The sequence below is a fragment of the Suncus etruscus genome, chromosome X (genome assembly GCF_024139225.1).
Source record: "Suncus etruscus isolate mSunEtr1 chromosome X, mSunEtr1.pri.cur, whole genome shotgun sequence".
NCBI classification, from domain to species: domain Eukaryota; kingdom Metazoa; phylum Chordata; class Mammalia; order Eulipotyphla; family Soricidae; genus Suncus; species Suncus etruscus.
Genome location: NC_064868.1, coordinates 98,845,896 through 98,868,510, shown reverse-complemented (window position 1 = coordinate 98,868,510; position 22,615 = coordinate 98,845,896). Strand labels below are relative to the sequence as shown.

Sequence of the window (22,615 nt, the reverse complement as noted above, 5' to 3'; positions counted from 1 at the left end):
ACACATGGGATTCCCTGGACCCCACGATGAGTGAAGAGTGCATAGTTTGGCATAAGTTATCAGCATCGCCAGGTGTGTCTCAGAAACAAAGAAAGCCTCCACAAAACTATTAACAGACTATATTAATACTAAATCTAGGGGCCAGAGAGATAACATGGAGGTAAAGCGTTTGCCTTACATGCAGAAGGACGGTGGTTCAAATCCTGGTATCTCATATGGTCCCTTGAGCCTACCAGGAGTGATTTCTGAGCGTAGAGCCAGGAGGAACCCTTGAGTGCTGCCGGTTTGTGACCCAAAAACCAAACAAAAAAATTAAGTCTGATTATGTCCTAAATTAAGTACTATTTCTATCTTTATTCAAAAACTAAGCTCAACCGGTTCATTTTGTTTGTTTTGTGGGTCACACCCAGCGAAGTTCAGGGCTAATTTCTGGCTCTAGGCTTATGTCATACTGAAGGAGTCATATTGGGATGCCGGGAATCAAACCCTGGTCAGAGCAAACGTGCTTCCTGCTGTACTGTGCCTACAGCACACACACCCCTAATTTATTTTTAAATATGTTGATTTTCAGTTGACTAGCTTAAATGGCAGTCTAGTAGGGCTAGAGTGATGGTTCAACAGTTGGGTGCATGCTCTTTATCCAGAGGATCTGGGTTTGATTGCCAGCTCTATATACCTGAACCCTAAGACTGACCCCTGAGCCAGGAGTAACTCCTGAAGAGTTTTAGGTGTGACACCCAAAAACAGATCAAAAAAAAGTTGAGTATAACTCTGTGGTTAATGATTCTGATTTGTGGAGCCAGAGCGATAGCACGGTCAGTAGGGTGTTTACCTTGCATGCAGCCAACCCAGGTTCAGTCACCAGCATCCTATATGGCCCCCTGAGCCTGTCAGGAATAACCAATGAAGACCACTCAGTGTGGCCCAAAAACCAAAAAAAAATTTTTTCTGACTAGTTAGTTTCTGTGAGAAACTAAATTCCAGTTTTGCCTTCAGTGCTTGGGGGCTCCTTCTTGCTTAGCTCCTTGGGTCACTTAGGGCTTGAACTCAGGCATTTCTTTGGAAAAGCATCTGCTCCACTCATTGAGCCCCTTATCTCGGTTGTTTTTATTTTTTTAATTTTATTATTTTTTGGTTTTTGGGTCACACCCAGCGGCACTTGGGTTACTCCTGGCTGTGCGCTCAGAATCGCTCCTGGTTGGGGCCAGTGAGGTGGTGCTAGAGGTAAAGTGTCTGCCTTGCAAGCACTAGCCAAGGAAGGACCACCGTTGGATCCCCGGCGTCCCATATGGTCCCCCCAAGCCAGGGGCAATTTCTGAGCACTTAGCCAGGAGTAACCCCTGAGCATCAAAAAAATCGCTCCTGGCAGGCATTGGGGGAACCATATGGGATGCCGGGATTCAAACCACCTTCCTCCTGGGTCAGCTGCCTGCAAGGCAAATGCCTTCTCTCCGGCCTTGGATTGTTTTATTAGAATAAAACTTCTGGATAGGTAGGTGCATTGCAAGACGCTGCTCTATTAGTCTCAAGATATTTTTGCAGCCTCTGACAATACAAAGACTAAGTCAACATCTTCTTCATTTTGTTGTTGACTCAGTGGCACGCTCGGCACTCCAGAGAAACAGGAGGTAGGGTTTGGAGAGTTTGATCTAGATATTGGGTGCACCACAAGGCTGCACAGACACCAGTGTGTTAGCTACACCTTTGCATTTTTATCTGTAGAAGGATGGAGTCTTGTTTGTTGAGATAGGTAAAAGGAAAAGTGGCAAGCTTTCAGAAAAAGAAAAAAACAGGATTGAGTACAGGAGACCCGCCGGTAATTCCATGGTGCATCACTGAAACTAGCAATGATGGGTTGGATCGGAGTGGAGTAAGCTGGGATCACTGCAGGGCCTCGAAGCACGGGACCAGAATTGCAGCCACACTTGGGAGAGGATGGGGAAGGCCAGAGCCAAGTCTTGCAGGGGGAAATACAGTCCGCTAAGATGCTGGCAAATGAAATCCAAGATTGGCAGCGTGTTTGCTTGTGCCTGTTTCCTGGGCAGCCGGCCGGCTGGCAGCATTCATCCTTACCCTGCCCTGCAATTTCCTTCTCCTCCGGAATCTTCCTTGGCTCTGCACTCTGGCTCCTTGCATGCTTGTCACCCTTGATGGCATTGCTGGGGTGCTTCTCCTTTTGAACACACTCTGTAGCTCTTCCTATACTGTCACTATTACTGTATTGTTAGTATGGACTTAAGTTCAAATTCAGTTTATTTGGTTGGTTTGCTTGTTTGGGGGTCATACCAGCAAGGTGCGGGAGTGAGTGACTTCTGGCTCTGCACTCAAACTGGCTCTGCACTCAAAAATCACTCCTGGCAGTGCTTACCTTGTGGGACCCACCAGGATCCCGGGGATAGAACCTGTGTCAGCTATGTACAAGGCAAGCGTCCTCTCCACGGTATTGTTGCTCCAGCTCGCCTTTTAAAACCGAGTTTCACTTCCTGATTTCAAAGATTGATTGATCCTTCACTGTACACACAAAAAAGAGTACAGAATGCTCTACCTCCCCATCAGAAATCATCTCCTTTATTTTGGAGGGAGCCTAGTTTGGTGTTCAGGGATCATATATGGTGATCATATGTGGTGAGTACATTATCTCTTGTCACTGCACCATTTCTCTAGTCCCCAGAGGTTGTTGTCTCTTTTTTTGTGTGGGGTCCACATCCAGCAGTGCTCAGGGCTTACTCCTGATTCTGTACTCAGGAATCACTCCTTGTAGGCTTACGGGAACCATATGGGGTACCAGGGATCAAACCTGATCCCACCATGGCCACAACAGGCGCCTTACCTACTGAACTACCTTTTCAGCCCCCAAGGTTATCTTTTAACCTGCCCCACACTCTTCTCTCACCTCCTCTTTTCTCAGGTTCCCAGCATTTCCCCTTTCCCTGCATGTGCTGCTCTTCTTCATCTCTAGCTGACAATGTTTTTGAGTCCAGCCCTCCATCAAGAGAGCTGAACACAGAGATACCTCGGATTTGTGCTGGAGTGTGCAAAGCCATCCTTGCTGCAGCAGGGAATTTTCGGGAAGGAGGCAGGATTGTTTCTTGGCCTGGCATCAGGGAAGGGCATGCCTGCAAAAAGCCCTGAGTATGATGCCCAGTGTTTTCTGGATGCCCACTCCTCCATCGTGTTCTAAAATGTGTGGGCACACATTAATTGCTGAGTGCATTTGGAGGTACATGGTTGGCGCTTTGATTGGTTGGAGAAGAGGGGGACAACTTCACAAGGAGCTTGGTACACAGTGACCACGGAGGTACTGAGCTAGCTTCCCCTTCCTGTGTCGCTTTATGAGTGTGTTGTTGTATTTGCCTATGAAAAGCAACCTGGAGGGAACAGTGTTTTCTTGGTTGAGCCAGGACAAGGAAAAGCTGTCTGCACCCTAATTCATGTTTTTTGACCCTTCCCTCTCCCAAGTCACGGCCTCTGTGTAGGCTCTGGGATGCATTTGTCCATATAGGATATGTTTGGTGGTGGAGGCCTCCTTCTTAACTGGTAGTGCCCTGGACAGGTTAAGAATGCCACAGGGGGGCCAGAGCTTTGGTGCAGAGCGGTAAGGTGTCTTTGCGTGTGCTAGCCTAGGACAGACCGTGGTTTGATCCCTCGGCATCCCATATATTCCCCCAAGCCAGGAGTGATTTCTGAGCGCATAGCCAGGAGTAATCCCTGAGCGTCACCAGGTGTGCTCCCCCCAAAAAATCAAAAAAAAAAAAAAAAGAATGCCATAGGGAAAGCACAGCAGGAGGGCATTTACTTTGCACACGGCTGACTTGGGTTTGATCTCCGGCATCCCATATGGTCCCCTGAGCCTGCCAGGAGTAACTTCTTGAGGGTAGACCCAGGAGTAACCTCTGAGCACAGCTAGGTATAGCCCCAAAACAAAAACAACAAAAAAGTATGGGGCCGGATTGATAATGCAGCAGTAGGGCATTTTTGCCTTGTACGTGGACAACCCTGGATATACTCCGGCTTGATTCCCAGTATCCGATATGGTTCCCTGAGCCAATTTCTGAGCACAGAGCTCGGAGTAATCCCTGAGTGTGCCTAGGTCTGACCCAATAACCAAAAAGAAAAAAAAAAGTAAGAATAATGCTGGCCTGGAGAGATAGCACAGCGGTGCTTGCCTTGCAAGCAGCCGACCCAGGACCAAAGGTGATTGGTTCGAATCCCAGTATCCCATATGGTTCCCCGTGCCTGCCAGGAGCTATTTCTGAGCAGACAGCCAGGAGTAACCCCTGAGCAACGCCAGGTGTGGCCCAAAAACCAAAAAACAACAGCTAAAGTGTGAAAAAGTTTCACCGGGACCTTGAGAATGACTGGAGTTGGACGGACTGGTTTGCCTGGAACCCAGAGTCTGTCTTATGCCAATAAACTGAGGTGAGGCCTTTTTAGTAATCAGGTCAAGGATTTTTTTCCATTTTCCCCATTTTTCTGGACCTTGTCAGTGACCACTGACCAAGCGATGGCTACTATCACACCTTTACTTTTTTTTTTACTTTTTTCCTTTAAGGAAAAAAAATACAACTTACTGAACTTAAAAACAATTGTAGTAGAATGCCTGTCTCGAATACAGGCAGGGGATGGGAAAGGGGAAGGGGGTAATGTTACACTGGTGAAGGGGGGTGTTCTGGTTATGACTGTAACCCAAATATGATCATGTTACTTAAAATATATTAAAAAAAAAGAATGAATGAGGGGACTGGAAAACCTGTCTAGAGTACAGGTTGGGGGGTGGGATGGAGGGAGATTTGGGACATTGGTGGTGGGAATGTTGCACTGGAGATGGGTGGTGTTATTTACATGACTGAAACCTAATCACAATCATATTTGTAATCAAGATGTTTAAATAAATAAAAATATAAAAAATGAAAAAAATTAATTAATTGGAGCTGGAGAGATAGCACAGCAGCATTTGCCTTGCAAGCAGCTGACCCAGGACCAAAGGTGGTTGGTTCAAATCCCAGCATCCCATATGGTCCCCCGAGCCTGCCAGGAACTATTTCTGAGCAGACAGCCAGGAATAACCCCTGAGCACCGCTGGGTGTGGCCCAAAATAAAAAAAAAAAAAAGTGACGCATGAGGTCATGAAGACCCATGAAGTCCAGGGTAGTCTCTTGAAAATAGAAACTCAGGACCTTCTACATAATTCCTAAGTCAATTGCATTTGAACAAATTTATTTTTTTAGGGGGACCATATGGGCCACCTGGGGATCGAACCCAGGTCTTTCCTGGGCAGCCACGTGCAAGGCAAACACTCTACTGCTGTGCTATTGTTCCAGCCCCTGAACACTTTATTGTTTTATACATTACAATTTCATTCCTATGTCTCTAATTTACTTTTACTTTCTTATCTGAAAAATGTACATAACTTACTATATAAGGTACAAATAGAACATGCAAAAATGTGTTTATGATGCTTTTGTTGTTTTATTTTCCATAAAATGGCAGTATCTATACTAAAAAAAAAGAATAATGCCATAGGAGAGTGGGCTAGCAGCAGTACAGCAGGTAGGGTGGTTTACCTTTTATGTAGCTGATCTGGGTTCCATTCCAGCATTATATATATATATATATAAATCTCCTCCAGGAGGAATCCCTGAGCGCAGAACTGGGAGTAAGACCTGACCACTGACAAGTGTGGCCCCCGGGCAAACAAAGAATACCACAGGAAAGCTAGGAAAGAGGTGCAGTTGCTTAGTACCCCCTGAAGTCGGAAGGTTTCTCAGAAAAAGGCCATCTGAAATGAGATGTAAAAGGAAAGCATTTGAAGGAGGAAGTAGTCAGCCGTGTCTGAGTACCAAATACCCATGCACTATAGACTGGGTGGCTCATGGAGCTTTCAGTAAAGGCTAAACAGGGTATGGAGAATGTGCCCAGCACTGACAGTAGGCAGCAAAGCCTAAGTATCAGGGAACTTGTGGGCAGCAGTTTCTAATCAGAAAAGATGGGGGAGGATGTGCTCTGCAAACAGGCATCTTTTTTTATTGTAAGAATTTATTCAAGAGACAAAATTGATTAAAATATTGAGGTAAACTAACAAAACATAATATAGTAACATAACATAACATATAATATAATTAATATAATAATACATGTAAGTCAAAGAACATTTCTGATTAAAACACAATTTTTTTTGTTTATGATGGCTTACATATCTTTCACAGTTGTATTTTAGGTACATATTAACATTGAATCAGGGGAATACCCATCACCAAATCACTTCAGTTTACAGTGCTAGGAGTCAAAGTCAGACTTTGTATGCGTTAAGTGACATAAAACTGCATCCCTGCACCAAAGAAGGTCAAAGGTCCCCAGGTCATGTTTGGTGAACACTGTTGTTATAGCCAAGATTAGTAAACTTCGTGAAAAGGACCAGAGAAATCTCTGTGGTTATCATTGTTTTGTTTGTGGGGGCACACCTGGCTGTGTGCTCAGGGGCCATGCCTGGTGGTTCTACAGCCTCACTGGACACGACCCTTATAAAAAATGTGTTATTTTTCAGAGGCCAGAGAGGTGGTTCAGTGGTTAGGGTACTTGCCTTGCATGGGGTTGACCTAGGTTCAATTCCTGATATCCTGTATGGTCCCCCAAGAACTGCTGGGAGTGGTTTCTGACTACTGGGCCACGTAATCCCCCAAGCATTGCTGGGTATGGGCCAAAAACTAAAAAATAAAATTATTTTAAGTGGCCACAGAGATAGTGCAGCAGTTAGGGCTGACTTCAGGGTATAGGGATAACCTGAATCCATATGGTCCCCAGAACACTGCCAGGAATGATTCCTGAGTGCTTAAGCCAGGAGGAATCCCTGAGCACCTCCTGGTATGGCCCCAAAACAACTATAAAAGTTTTTATTTAGGGGCCGGCGAGATAGCATGGAGGTAAGTCATTTGCCTTCCATGCAGAAGGACGGCAGTTCGAATCCGGGCATCCCATATGGTCCCCTGTGCCTGCCAGGGGCGATTTCTGAGTGTAGAGTCAGGAGTAACCCCTGAGTGCTGCCGGGTGTGACCCAAAAACAAAAAAAAAGTTATTATTTAATATAAATAAATGAATAAATGGTAGGTTGGATCAAAAAGCTGCTTTTCCGGTATGGGGGAGTGAGAACAGGTTTATTTCTCCCTGACAATTTGTTCATGTGACCCTGTATCACAAATGTATTTATATGTGAACTCTTTTTGAAAAATTGTATTTTGCTTGCACATTAATTCTAATAATTCTAATATGTGCAAATATTTTGCTTGTCACTTGTGTTAAAAATGAACTGTGCTTTACTTTGGAGTTGTTAAAGAGAATGAACTTAAGCCAGAGAGGGAAACTTCAAATTTTATGATGCAGAAAATTAGGTCTTTGATTATTACTGAAGACAACTTTTTTTTTTTTTTTGGTTTTTGGGCCACACCCGGCAGTGCTCAGGGGTTCCTCCTGGCTGTCTGCTCAGAAATAGCTCCTGGCAGGCACGGGGGACCATATGGGACACCGGGATTCGAACCAACCACCTTTGGTCCTGGATCGGCTGCTTGCAAGGCAAACGCCGCTGTGCTATCTCTCCGGGCCCACAACTTTTTTTTTTAATTCAACTTGTGACTGTATGTACTCCTGGCCTTCTTGTAATTTTTTTTTACAATTGAGAAGGCTCTAAGTCTGTGTCATTATATGATTATCTCTCAGTTATTTGTGACAGTGGAGAACCCAAACCAGAATATAATTTCTGCCTGGTTTGGGGTACTTGGCTGAGTATGGATTGGGAGTTCAGTCTTCTTGATAGATTAAAATAGAGTGTGTCAATTTAGGACGTGTTGCTGACCCCTTTTCCTCTTTCCCACCTTTGTTCCTTCCTGTGGCCTCCCTACCATCCTGCCCTCCCCCCCCCCCATTATCCTGACTCTGAGTGTTCTTGGCCAGAACTACGCACACTTGAGAAGATCCTGCACAAAAAATTGTGCTTAGAAAGGGGCCTTCTGACTTGTTCAGGCGAAGAGATAAAAAATACTTCAAAACGTCTCAGAAGAGAATTTTATTTTCCCATCAGTGAATAAATCAGAAAGTTGGATGAAGTTGAAAATCTGTGCTAGGCAGTGCCAAGGTCAGGATTTGCTGCACTGAGTTCATTACCCTCCACTTTCCAAGGTGCCTGGAATGATCTATTTAGTAACTGCTTGGATTCCAGCTCTTACCCTGGTAAAGAAGAAGTGCTTGACTGGGGTGGGGGTGGGGGCTTTAGAAATACTGACATTTTTAAATTCTTGAGTTGGTCAGGTTTATCCCTTTTCTGTGATTTTTTGATAGATTTTGGATTTTTTTAAATGTAAGGCCCTCACCCAGCAGTGCTGGTTGGGACAGGTACAGGATAACTCTTGGAGATGGTCAGCCAGATGTTAGACAAGACCCACTGTCTCAGCATTTTTGCTCGGTGGCGCAAGTGCACAGGTGCTAATTCTATACCTGGTGGTCCTTAAAGGTCCCCACAGTCTTGGGGACCAAACTCAGAGTCTCACACATGAGACACATGTACTCTGCCACTGGTGCTAAATCCCCGACCTCAGATTTCATGTTTGCTTTTGAGGCTTTGCATTTCAGGTAAATCACATTCTATAGACCTTGGTATTATGAATCACGATATGGTCAGATTTGTAACAAGACTTCCTCAGAATACATTTTTGTTGTGTCCCCCCATTTTTTTTGCTTTTTGGGCTACTCCTGGTGACACTTGGGTTACTCCTGGCTAGGCGCTCAGCTATTACTTCTGGCTTGGGGGACCATCTGGGACACTGGGGATTGAACCCAGATACATCCTGGGTAGCCACATGCAAGGCAAGTACCCTACCACTGTACTGTATTTTCCCTTTTTTTCTCTGGGGTTTGGGCGATGCTCAGGAGTATAGAGGAAGCCTCATATCCCAAGCTTAGGGAATGCAGGTCTGGAAGCGATGCTGAGACACAGGAAATAATCTACACAGGTTAGGGAGATAAAACAGGTTCAGGGCAGGGCTGGAGCAGTGGCACAAGCGGTAGGACCATTTGCCTTGCACATGCTAACCTAGGACGGACCACGGTTCGATCCCCCGGCATCCGATATGGTCTCCTAAGCCAGGAGCGATTTCTAAGCCGCATGCCAGGAGTAGCCCCTGAGAGTCACCGGGTGTGGCCCAAAAAGCAAAAAAAAAAAAAAAAAAAGGTTCAGGAACTTCCATCACAAGCTATCTGCCAGCAGGCAAAAGATACGACCAAGTAGACAGGCTAGCTGTGAAACCAAAACCAAAAGTAGTCTCTCTAAGCCGAGGTCTTTATTAGGAAGAATGGGACCATCCCCGTGGGTGGAGAACAGGTAGGGGGCCAATCCAGAGGTTCTTCCAGCCCAGGAGGGACAAGCACATTGCAAAAAACAAATATCCCAAATAGGTTGAAAATCCCACACAGGGATTAACTGGTTCTCCATTTAGGAATTAGTCCTGGTAGTGCTTGGGGGACCATATGGGATGCCAGAGATCGAACCTGGGTGGGCCACATGCAAGACACACCCTACCCACTGTACTATCACTCCAAAAAATACGTTCTTTAAACTTGTAGCTGTGATTAGCCAGAAACAGAGTTAGTAGCGTTCTACCCTGAGGAGGTTTTTATTGGTTTTGGTTTTGGGCCCCCCGCACCTGGCTATGCTTAGGGCTATTCTGCAGGGGTGGTGCCAGGGATCAGACCAGGAACGGCAGCTCGCAAGGCCTGTGCCTAACCCACGAGTCTCTTTCCAGCCCTCCTACCTTTAGGAGTGTCTAGCTAATAAACTGACTGGCTGTACCTTCCCCAGAGAATTCCAAGACCAGTGGTTTTGTAATGTTGGATAATTGATGTATTATTATCAGTGAAGTAGAGGCCTGGAGTTGGAGCAATTTTGAGGTAACCCTGAAAACATACTCTGCCCCCAAGTTCTGTTCTACTGTCCTGTTTTCCATAGCCAGGAACATGCAGAAGAAAGCAAGCACCAGTGTCAGGTGAACTGACTGCCCTCATCTTAATTTGGTCTCATCTCCTATGCAAACAGCACAGGTACCCCATTCCAGGGTCCAGAGACATTTTTTCTTTGCATTTGTGGATGTCACAAAGGCTTTTTCTTGGAACTAGGAGTGTTATATCTACTAGGCTGTGAGGATTTGTACCTGTATACTGGAAGTTAGCTACTGCTATGTGGAGTAGCTTCTGCCTCCTTTCTGTAGGGCACAGCTAAGTCTTCAAGCCCCCTTTCTTCCTAGGTTCCATGTGGTCGCACATACCAGATACTGGCTGGCCCCCGAGACCCTTTCTTTGCTTTCTGCCATTTGGCAGTTAGCGATCTGTTTGCAGTTCACTCTACAACCTTCTGTAACCCTGATTGGGTTTTCCATGTGAACTGCTCCCACGGCCACAGCAAACACAAGATTTTCCCTTTTCTTCTTCAAGGCTGCCCTTGGCAAACTGAATTGCAGTCCTGGCCCAGTTCCTTTGATTCAGAGCAGGTGCTTGACTTTTTACCTTTGCTCTCCTCATGCATGACTTGGCCTATAGCACTTCCGTTGCTCCTCTCTCACATTTGACTTGGTTCCTATCTCATCTGCAGGGCCACTCCCCAAAACTCTGCAATGTGGTGCTATGCCCCACAGAGCTGTTGGGGAGCCAGGCTTAGGAGGTGCAGGAGGTGGGGGAAATGGGACATTGTCGGCCAGAGGACCTACATCTGTAGTTGTGTAGGCTGCCTGTGTCACCAATATTTTAGATGTGCCTGAAGACAGGATATTATAAATCTGTAGGCATTAGAAATCTGAATATATAAAAAAAAGCCATTAAGAGGCCATCTCCAACCACAGAATCCACTTGCAGATCCGTGAATTTATTGAACACTTTGTAGGGCACAGTGTGCCTTTCCTCCCCCAACTCACGCTAGCAACAGTTCTTACATAAAAGCTTGACATTTCCAACGAGAATTTGCCATATAATCAGTGAAATTGTGGGCCAGGTTGATTGCACAGCGGGGAGGGCACTTGCTTTGCACAAAGCCGCCCAGGTTCATTCCTGGCATCTCATATGTTCCCTTGAACATCACCAGGACTGCTCCCTTAGCATGGTCAGATATGGTCAAGCACAAACAAACAAAACCAGTGAAGTGACAAGGACCCCCAAGGAGCCCCCACTCTGTTCAGCTTGACAGAGCTCAGAAGTAAACACAGGGCTTCACACATGAGGGCTTTGCCCTTGTCACTTATCCTTAGTCCTGCACACTCGACTTTTTCATTTTGTTTTGCCTTTTGTTCACATCTGGCAGCGGTGCTCAAGGCTTATTCTTGACTCTGTACTCAGGGATTACTTTGCGGAGGGGCTCCAGGGATCAAACCCTCGTCAGCCATGTACAAGGCAGCTGCCCTATTTCCTGAGACCTAAGGACAGGGAGTAGGGTACTTGCCTTGCATGCAGCTGATCTGGGTTTGATCCCAGGCATCCCATGTGGTCCCCTGTGCACCACTGAGAGTGTTCCCTGAGCATTGCCAAGTATGGCTGAATAAAACCAAACCAAACAAAAATTTCATCTGCTTTAATTTCTTCTAATAAAATGAAGTATTTGGAAAATTGATTTATTTCAGCATAGTGATTTAATTCAGTTACTTGGCATATTTGTGTTTAAAATCAAGCAAAAAGCATTTTGATGCCTTCTGGACATTTGGTTTGCTTTTCATTCTTTTATATGAGTATTGAAAGCATTTGCTTAAATAATCGCAGTTTCTTAATGTAAAAGTATTGTGGGGCTGGAGAGGCTAGCTATACAGCAGGCAAGGTGCTTCTCTTGCATGGGGCCAACCAGGGTTTAATTCCTGGGGCCTCCTCTGGTCCCTGAGCACTGCCAGGAATGCTCACTGAGCTCAGTCACTTATGTCCCCCACCCAAAAAAAGGTATGTTTTTCCATTGTGGGGGAAAATCAGAAAATTTGGGAAATTATGAAGTAAACTAAGCACCCATAGATAGATAGTTATTCAGTATTTTTCTCTGTTTCCATCTGTTATATACATATTTAGATGTCATTTGCAGGTTTGTATCCATTTTTCCACTTAGCATTATACACGAACCCGTTCCCATGCCATTAAAATTATTTTAAAAAGACTGGCTTCGTGGGCTGGAGAGACAGTACTGGACTTGAGGTACAGAGCTAGGAATAGCCCCTGAGCACTGCCAGGTGTGGCCCCCCCAAAAAGAGTGACTTCCTCTGGGTGTGCTAGTTGGTTGATTAAACATGTTCAGTTTGTGATTTCTCTAAGTATTTTTACATTTTAGACTGTGAGCCTGCCTTGGGGATGGGGGTGGGATCAGTGTTTGTGTCATACCCAGGTGTTCAGAGATCACTGAACTCGGGATCACATTCAGTGGCATGCAAGACACAAGTGCCTTATTTTCTGTACTATCTGGCCCAAATCTGTTTTATTTCTTCTAATTTTGGGGGGTCATACCCACCTGGGTATGGGGCTTGGGTCAAAGCCAGCTGTGCTCAGGGCTTACTCCTGGCTCTGCTTGAGGGTCACTCCGAAGGGCTTAGGAGACCATATGTCATGCTAGACATCAATCTCAGGTTAGCCTCGTGAATGGCATGTAAGAGCCATACTTCCTGTATTTGGCTCTCAAATTTAGCCATTAATTTAAATTTCTAGTTAAATTTTTTGGTTTTGGGGTCACACTCGCTGTCCTTAGGGTTTACTCCTGGCTCTGCTGATTCTGATTACTCCAGAATCAACTCCTGTCAGTTTGCATGAGGACCATTTTAGATGCTGGGGATTGAACTGTCACCCATATGCAATGCAAGAAAAATCTATTTGCTGTATTTCAGCCCTTTCCTCCCTCCTTCCCTCCCTCCCTCCCTTCCTTCCTCCTTTCCTTCCTTCCTCCTTTCCTTCCTTCCTTCCTTCCTTTTACCTTCTTGCCTTTTTCTTCTTTCTTCCTTTCCTCCCTCCCTTCCTCTTTTCCTCCCTCCCTCCCTCCCTCCCTCCCTCCCTCCCTCCCTCCCTCCCTTCCTTCCTTCCTTCCTTCCTTCCTTCCTTCCTTCCTTCCTTCCTTCCTTCCTTCCTTCCTCCCTCCCTCCCTCCCTCCCTCCCTCCCTCCCTTCCTTCCTTCCTATCCTTTTAAAGACTAGGTTTATAGAAGTTAAATGACTGAAAATGCCTGTAAACTTTGTCACAGCTTTTTGTTAAATGAGGCCCACCGCTGTCCAGAGAGAGTATCCATTTTCAGGACATGAGAATACCAGGCTTACGGCATATTTCCCAGTGTTTAATCCAGTTGACTGTGCTTTTTGTTTGGGGTGGACACACTCATTGGCGCTGAGAGGAGACAGGAGCTACTCCTGCCTTTGTTCTGGGATCTACTCTGGGCAGTTCTCAGGGAACCCCACAGTTTCCCCTAGTTTGCTCACTGTCCCAGTATTTTAAACAGAATCTGTCCTTGACCATATTGCTAGAATTCTCAGTACAGTAGTTTAAATGGTGCCTTCCCTTCCCTCGTGCTCCTAATTGACTTCAATGATTTTTTTTCTCCAGCATGTACCTAAGCAAATCCATTTTAGATGTACTTTTGAGATGAACAATTTGTAGTAGAGTTCTAAATGAAGTAGAGTAATGTTCATTTTATTAAGTAATAAAAAGTCAGGTTGAAAAACTGCACACAGGGATTGCATAGGGAAATGATTTCATGTAAACACGGCCTCAGCACAAGGACGTCTTTGCTGGTTGTCTACAATTGATTCTTACATTCGCTTTGTCCCCTATTTGTCTTTCCTAGAATTTCTGTTTTTCGTTTTTGTTTTGTTTGTTTTAGTAGAAATGTAATTTCCTAAATAGAACTTCGTCATTTCATAGCAGCCCCAAAGCCCCGGCTCCTCAAGAATTTATAAGCTTTCAACTTTACAGCCTTCCTGTTTGATAACTTGGCGCATCATATTTGTTTTTGCTGTGCTCTTTGGAAGTATCTATAGTTATTTAAGGACACAGTATTTCTTGTGTATTTCATTAATATTGTACAGTTGTCCTCATGTTTTGCTGGGAAGTCACCTGTATGGAGAATGTTTCTGTTTTCTTTCTTATAGCTGAATATTTTTTCCAATGGTGGCTTGAATGAGAGCTGGAATGTTTGACTTGCCTAGAGAAATGTTACCGGAATTTATATTGACCTCTTGGTGTATCAAAATTGCTTAGGGGCCATGTAATCCCAGCGTTACTATGGTAACTGTCCTTTATATTCAAATTAATAAAGGGGAATGAGAGCTGTTCACAACGAAGCGTGTGTCTGGCAGCCAGGCAACAAATGAACAGGTTTTGAAGATTTGCCTTATTGTGAATTAATTTTCATCTGGCATTTCTAACTTAGGTAATAGCCTCATTAAAAGTCCATTTCGTACTGTAGATTATTACATGTTAATCAAACCACTAACAATCATTGTTATGTATGTTTTTCAAAAAGTTATTTTTTCTAAATTCCGAGTATGAGCCATTGAAACAGTATGAATTACCCAGTAAGTAATAAGGTAAGGTATATTAAAATATGTCGAAAGTCTGTTCTCTTATCTGTTTGCCTGAATTCATAATGTGAGAGGTAAGTAACATATTAAATTGAAACAGGCAAACAGATTTACACAATCAAATTGACATCACAAAATATTTTAAGAGACGGAGGTTATATCCCAGTGCTTTTATTTGGTCTCATTTGAAATGGATATTACCAGGTTTTCAAATAGCGATTTTTTTCCCCCTAGAGATTCTCATTTATTAAGGAAGTGGAAATGCAAAAGGAAATACTATATTTTTTCCTGGTGTGAGATATTTTTCCTAGCTACTCATTTCTAAGAACATCTGTATTCTGAAAAGATGCAAATTATATACAGCTTACGTTCCTGACTGACACCACTTCAGATATGCTCTTGACCACACTGAAACAATAGACATTAATGATGTTTCACTCATTTCATCAGGTTTCAACATGGGGAAAATAATACCCCCAGTAGTATTGCATTCAAGTTCTTTCTAGGCGAGAAAACAAGGGGAAAAATAGCATTATTCGTTGTTAAGTTTTTCAATGACGGATTTGACTCCCTTGACAGAAATTGCAATGAGAAGCCTTTAACCACTCAGCCTCGGCAGTCACACACTCATCACACTGTTTTCTTGTTTTGCTCCAGATGTGTTCTTTGTGCCACTGTCCCGGGGCAACGATCGGTTGTGATGTGAAAACCTGTCACAGGACATACCACTACCACTGTGCATTGCATGATAAAGCTCAGATTCGAGAGAAGCCTTCCCAAGGAATTTACATGTAATTATCTTACTTCCTGAATTTTATGGTAATGGTCATACTTCCTTTAGGATTTAAAAAAAATAATGTCCCCATCTCCAAGCATTTCATCATCATCATTGTGTGGGAAAATATCGAGTTTATAAAGGAATTTAAGGCTTAGAGAAAAAAATAGCATAAGGGTGTTTAATACAATTTGGGAAATCAAGGTTGTGAGTTGACCTTGCGTGGTCATCATTTGAAACCCGTTTAAATGGTTTGTTTACTGGTTAAAGTTTCCGTTTCCTCTTTTCCAGGGTTTATTGCCGAAAACACAAGAAAACCGCACATAATTCTGAAGGTACGTCCTTCAGCCACTTTGCATTTTCAAAAAAAATTAAGTAAAATTTCAGTAAAGCACACTCGTTCCATTTTTTCTGTTACCACAGAATGTCTCTCAGTATTGAAGTCATTTTACAGAATTTTAAAGGCATTATGATAAAATAATATGCCAAGTAAAGTAGGATCTAATTTTTTAAAAAATAATTAGACAGTTTATTTGCTTTAATTTTTTTTGTTTTGTTTTGGGGCCATTCCCAACGATGCTCAGGGGTTCCTGACTCTGCACTAAGGGATCACTCTGGGTATTCTGGAGAACCTTAAGACATGCTGAGGATTGAACCCAGGTCAGCTGCATTGCAAAGCAAACACCCAGCCAGCAGTGCTATTGTCTCCAGCCCCAATCTGACTTGTATTTTAATTTGAGGGACTGTGACCTACAAGACTATTAATGATGGGGTTTCATGCATACAGTATTCACACATTCCACCACACATTCCACCAGGATGTTGGCTTCCCTCCATCACTATCTTAGTGTTCACCTCTACATACGTGTATACACACACGCACGCACGCGCGCGCACACACACACTCGCACTCACATTCCTGCCTTCATGGTAAAGTAAGATCTGCAAACCACTTCTAGTGTTGTCTTTGTCCATTTGCTGTTCCCTCACATTTTAAAAATCTGTATCCCTTTTAATCTAATCTATATGAAAGAGATTATTATGTCCCTCTCTTTTTGACTGATCTGAAATCTTTTATTTATTTATTTTTTGGTTTTGGGGGGGCACACCCAGCAGTGCTAAGGCTTTACTCCTGGCTCTGTACTCAGAAATTATTTCTTGGCAAGTCATATGGAATGTTGGGGATCAAGCCTGGGCCAGACTATGCAAACCAAATACCCTGTCCACTGTACTATCATTCTATGGCCCCTGATGTGAAATAATATTCCGGGGATTTACACCCAGCCAGTGTCAGGACTTACTCTTGGCTCTGTGCTCAAGGATCACTCATGGTGACCTCCCTTGGGGGATGTGGGGTCCTATGGATTGAACATGGGTCAGCTGCATGCAAGTCAAGTGCTCTCCCCACTGTACTATTGCTCTAGTCCTCCTGATAGGAATTTTTTAAGAAACATTTGCCCGAATTTATGGTAAAGAAAGCATGTTGAAAAATACGTGCATACTTCAGAAGGAAGGATGCTGGTTGTTACGTCTTTCTGTATCCATATAAGTGTGTTGGTAGATTGTAAAGGGAATAATTGGCATCTTTTGTTTCATTTTTTATTTGCATTGTAGACTTTTTCTTTTAAAATGGGCACGTTCATAGGAAAGTGTTAGCTTTTAAAAAATAATCTTGAAAATTACTTTGTGGTTTGTTTTCACTTAAATTTGTACAAAACCTGGTTAGTCATGTTTATGTATAGCTAGCCAAGTTGTTCCTGGTCTTTCCAAGGCCTGGGAAAGTTCTGAAATTGAATTTTGACTTGTTTCAATTCTTTTCAAACAGATGGTTTTGATACTTTTACTAGCAATATAAAAAAAGACTATGGTTAAACCTAGTTTCTTCTCTTCTTCCATATAGATGAGAAAGATTTTGGTAGCAGAATTAGAATGATCTGATCCAGTTTTTTTAAGCCTTTGTATTTTGTTTTGTTTTGTGTTGGGGACCACACCCAGGGCTTTACCCTTAGCTCTGTGCTCAGGCATCATTCTGGTTGGTTGAGGCCATTTCAATGTATAAAGATTTACCTAATTTTCAGGTTTTGTTGCCCCTTTTGGTTCCTTAGATTTTGACCTTTCCTTTTGATGTGGTGTGTAGGGGCTACTCCAAGTGCAGTGCTCCAGTGTTGTTCCTTGTGGTGCTCTGGGGACCATGCTCGTTGGGGCCTTTGGGGTTCTGAGCATCTAAACTAGTCCCTGCCTAAAAAACATGTCCATTAGCCCTTTGAGCTGTCTCCCCAATACATAGATCTTGATTTTTACAAGAAAAAAAGTACTTTTTGTTTTCACTCTGGACTCTGGAGTCATCTAAATATATTTAAAGGTTCAGGTTAAAAATAACCTTCATGGGTAAGGAGCTTGCCTTGCTCATGACCAATCCTGCTATGGCCCCCAATACCACATATGGTCCCCCAAGCCCCGCTAGGACTGAATCCCTGAGCCCAGAACCAGGAATAAACCTTGAGCACAGCCAATTTTGGCTCGAAACTTGCTTTAATAAGGTAACCAAACTAAAAAAATTAAAAGAATTGAATTTTTTTGGCTGATTGGTGTCAAGGCTCCTGGCTCTGCATTTGGGGATCACTTCTGGCACAACTCGGAGTACCATATGTGGTATTGGGGATTGAACTCGAGTCCTCTGCATGCCAGGCAAGCACCCTACCCTCTCTACTATCTCTCCAGCCCCAAAGTAGAATATTTTTTGAGGTGATAAGGTACAACTGATAAGTCTTTAAGGTGCTTTCCTGCCTTTTTTTCCTTCATTTAATTCTAAAATTGAAAAACCATTGTGAATGACGAAGACTAAAGCTTTTCCAAGTTTCATTATTCAGATATTAACAGAGTTCTTACTTGATTCTTTCTAAGACTTGAAATGACCATATGTGTTAAGTTAGAGTTTGAAAACTTGTCTGAAAGTCAAGTGTTTGCGCATACTGGCGTGCAAGGCGTTTGAGTGCTAGAACAAGGACTAATGTAGACAAGTTCCCTTTTAGTCCCTGGATTTCGGAAGCTGATACTACCATCTAGTGGTAGAGAAATGTCACTTCAGACGACTTAAAGTAGACTATTTTACCTTGCCTTTTTTTTTAATCCTAAGAGCTTTTATTTATTTTAAAGTACAGATGTTAAGAGGTTTAAAACACTACAATTACCACAAACCACTGAGAATTTCACACTTGTAGTCTGTTATCAGTAGCTGATTCCTTAACAGTTAAGAAATTCCCTAGGGGCAACATTCCTGAAGGGCTAAAAACAAGTATTTTTACCTTGTCTTAAAAGAAAATTGTATTAACACAGTGTGATTGGGGCTGGAACAATATAGTACAGCAGATAGGGTGCTTGCCTTGCACACAACCAGCCCAAGTTCAATCCCTGGCATCCCTGAGCACCACCAAAAGTGATTCCTGAGTGCGGAGCCCTAAGCATCAACTGTTTCCTTTCAACCCCCAAATTAAATAAATAAAAAAAAAATAATGTTACATATAATTTACCCTGTCATTTTAGGTTGATAAAATTAGAATTGTTTTGAAATACTCACATTAGAGGACGAATGCATGACAGAGATTTAACTTTTCTACCTTAAAAATATTACTGAGGGGCCGGGCGGTGGCGCTGGAGGTAAGGTGCCTGCCTTACCTGTGCTAGCCATGGAAGGACCGCGGTTCGATCCCCCGGCATCCCATATGGTCCCCCAAGCCAGGAGCGACTTCTGAGCGCATAGCCAGGAGTAACCCCTGAGCGTCACCGGGTGTGGCCCAAAAACAAAAACAAAAAAAAATATTACTGATAGCTGGAGAGATAGCACAACGGTAAGGCATTTGCCTTAGACACAGAAGGACGGTGGTTCAAATCCCAGCATCCCATATTGTCCCCCAAGCCTGCCAGGAGCGATTTCTGAGCATAGAGCCAGGAGTAACCCCTGAGTGCTGCCGGGTGTGACCCAAAATATATTACTGATTATAGGGGGCCGGAGAGATAGCACAGTGGTAGGGCGTATGCCTTGCACACAGCAGATCCAGGACAGACAATGGTTCGAATCCTGACATCCCATATGGTCTCCCGAGCCTGCCAAGAATAACCCCAGAGTGCTGCCGGGTGTGACCCAAAAACCAAAAACAAATAAAATTACTGATTATTAAATGCATACAGCCCAATCTACTAGTTTCATTTTAGAAAATAGAAAAGGGACCAAGAGGGGCTGGAACAATAATAGCACAGTGGTTAGAGCATTTACCTAGCACACAGCAGACCTGAGTTCCATCCCTGGCATCTAGTCTTAGTCTACTAAGCCTGCCAGGAGTAATTCCTGTGCTCAGGGCCAGGAGTAACCCCTGAGCACCACCAAGTGTGACCCAAAATCAAAAAGAAGAAACTGAGTTTGCCAAAGCAGTTTTTACCTTTAAATCTATAGTCCAAAATAGTTGTCCATAGCTCTTGTTATGCTGCTAGATTACAAGAATGCCTGTTGCTAACATTTGTTACATATACAATTTACCTGTTGGGATATGACTTTACGTAGGTTGTGTGTGACAATTTAAGACATGCTATAAAGCATTTCTGATATACATACACAGATTTCTCTGGATGTTTGTGTACATGTATGTAACTATGCACACACACCCTCTATTGGTGTTTATAGCTGAGAACATCCCTTTAGAGTTAGACACAGGTTAGTAAATGTTACTTCAAGTACCATGTGCTTGGGCCTGTTGCAGTAACTGGTGACAGTGGCATTAGTGCTAAACTAGATGGTTCCCTGTCCTCAAAGAGCATCAAGTCTCATTTAAGATGTACATTAAGTAAATAATTGTACAGTTTGCTTTTATTGTGACTAATTAAATTCATGAGAATACAGGGTACCTGAAGAGAGTGTTTGGGAGACCTATAAAAAGGTTTCACTTAAATTACAGCTTAAGGGATCAGAGAGATTGTACAGTAGGTAGGTAAAGTGCTTTCATCGTATGTTTTAATCCCTGACACCTGAGAACTTCCAGGAATAGAGGGAAGGAAGAGAGAGGTGGGTTTTTTAGGGGGGTGTTTGCGTTTGGAAACCACATATAGTGATCCTCACGGGTTAGTCCTAGGGATGCTTGAGAGAGCACTAAGGGATGCCAGAGATCAAACCTAGGTTGATAATATACAGTTTACCCACTCTATCTCCCTGTTCCCTGGATTGCTTTTTGTGAAGTTGTGTGTGTCTGTGTGTGTGTGTGTGTGTTTTAATGTGCATGTCTGATCTTTTGTTTCTCTGTGAAGGAAAACGTTTGAAAGAATAGTTTTTGAAGACTGGTAGAGGAAGACAGTCTCAAGAAATAAATGGAAAGTTTCCCAATTAAGTTGAGGGCCTTGTTGAGGTGGACCACTATGGATTGATTAATTTAGCTTAAACTTGAATTTCTTTACTATATATATAGTACCAGAGTGATGGCTCAGCCAGGTAGGGCTTTTATTTTATTTGCATGTTGCAGGCTGCCAACCCAGTGTCCAATATGGTCCCTCAAGCCTGACAGGAGTGATTTCTGAGTGCAGAGACAGGAGTAGCCATTGAATGCCATCAAGTGTGGCTCCAAAACAAAATAAACTTTATTGGGCCAGAGAGATGATACAGTGGATTGGGCACTTGCCTTGTGTTCAATCCTTGCCGGCACCACTGCATTTTAGCCCCCAACCATGAGTTGGCTCTGAGCACTGCTGAAAGTGACTCCAGTTCCACCCTTCCAAATCAGTTATACCTGTATTTTTTACACGAATATAAAGAAAACGGCATTGTTTCTCCTTTTATATACTGTGGGTGTGTACTTACTTTCTGTAGTAGAAAGTTCTGGAAATGGGATGGCCAGGTAAAAGAATGTGTACATTTAACACCAGGAATATGAGGCCAGATTGTTCAAAGGGCCTGTTTACAGTGGGAGGTCCAGATTTAATCCATAGCATTATCTGCACATACATCCCGAACTAACACTTCACATGTGGCCCCAAAATAGTAAAAAAAAAAAAAAAGAGAGAGAGAGAGAAATAGCACTGGGAATAGGTACTGTGACTTGAACCAAATACTTTCACCAACAGTGTACACGAATGTTCTGCAGCTCAGTTTTATCAGTCTTTAATTTTTGCCATCCCTTTGTTTCATTTAATTTCAATTTACTTTATCATTAGTAAGTTAGGGCTTCTGTTTTCATGTTTTGCAGTCATTTCTGTTTCTTCTGCTAATTGTCATTCTTATCTCTTGAGGTTTGTCTTTTAAAAATTGATTTGTAGGGTTGGAGAGATGGTTGTGCGTGTGCCAGGCCCAGTTTGATCTCCAGCACTGCATGGTTCCCTGCGTCCTACTGGAAGCCGCAAGCAAGCAGAGCTAGGAATAGTCCCCAAGAACCACCAGCTGTGTCCCCAAAGCGAAAAGAAAATAAAGCCTTTTTAGTGTGTAGTGCTTTCTGTAATGTAAATATTGTCACTAAACAAATGAGTGTCCAGTTTATCCTTTGCCTCTTAATTTATGATGCCTTTGTTATGTAAAAGTTCCCAAGTTGGGGGCCGAAGGGATAGTTCAATGGTCCTTTGCACAGTAGATTCAGTCCTGAGCACTGCTACATGGGCTTTTACAAACTAAAATTTGGTCACTTTTAGTCCAGTCTCAATCTTTTCACTTTGTTTCTGTGGTCTACAACCTTGAGACTTGAGATTATGGAAAAGTCTGGGGGCCAGAGTGATACTACACTAGGTAGAGCACTTTCCCTGCATGAGCACAGTCAGGAATAAGTCCTGAGCATTGTCAAGTGTGGCACACAAACACACCAAAATAGACAAAAAAAGCCACCAGAAATTAAAATAAAAAGGTCTCATTTTCTTCTATTTATAGCTTGTGATATTCCTATTTGATTTTGGACCCATTTCATATTTTAATCTGGTATAAGAAAATGAATCAGGAGCAGAGCTATAGCACAGTGGGTTGGATGTTTGTGTGGCTGACGTAGATTCTATCCCTGGCATCCCATATGCTTCCTTGAGAACTGCCTTGAGTATTTCAGTCTCGAGAGCCAGGTTTAAACCCTGAGCACTGCCAGGTGTGACCCAAGAACCAAATAAAGTAAAGCAATCAATATTTTAAAACCAGTATTGTGACTTATCTTATACCTCCCTCTTTTGAAATGCCTACGTTACTTTAAATTCCCAGATGCCCTTGACCTGTTCTCAGCCTTGCTTTTCTCTTCTGTGCAGAGTATTTTTATTGGCAAATAAT

General features: G+C 43.1%; 1 protein-coding gene across 2 annotated transcripts in view; it reads left to right on the top strand.

Annotated features, from left to right (window-relative positions):
- PHF6 (PHD finger protein 6) overlaps positions 1-22,615 on the top strand; it is a 56,686-nt gene that overhangs the window by 11,177 nt on the left and 22,894 nt on the right. For both annotated transcript variants that reach the window (XM_049766681.1, XM_049766680.1), the window contains exons 4-5: positions 15,222-15,355; positions 15,631-15,674. In XM_049766681.1, the coding sequence (XP_049622638.1) occupies positions 15,222-15,355; positions 15,631-15,674 (178 nt within the window). The remainder of the gene's footprint in view (positions 1-15,221; positions 15,356-15,630; positions 15,675-22,615) is intronic.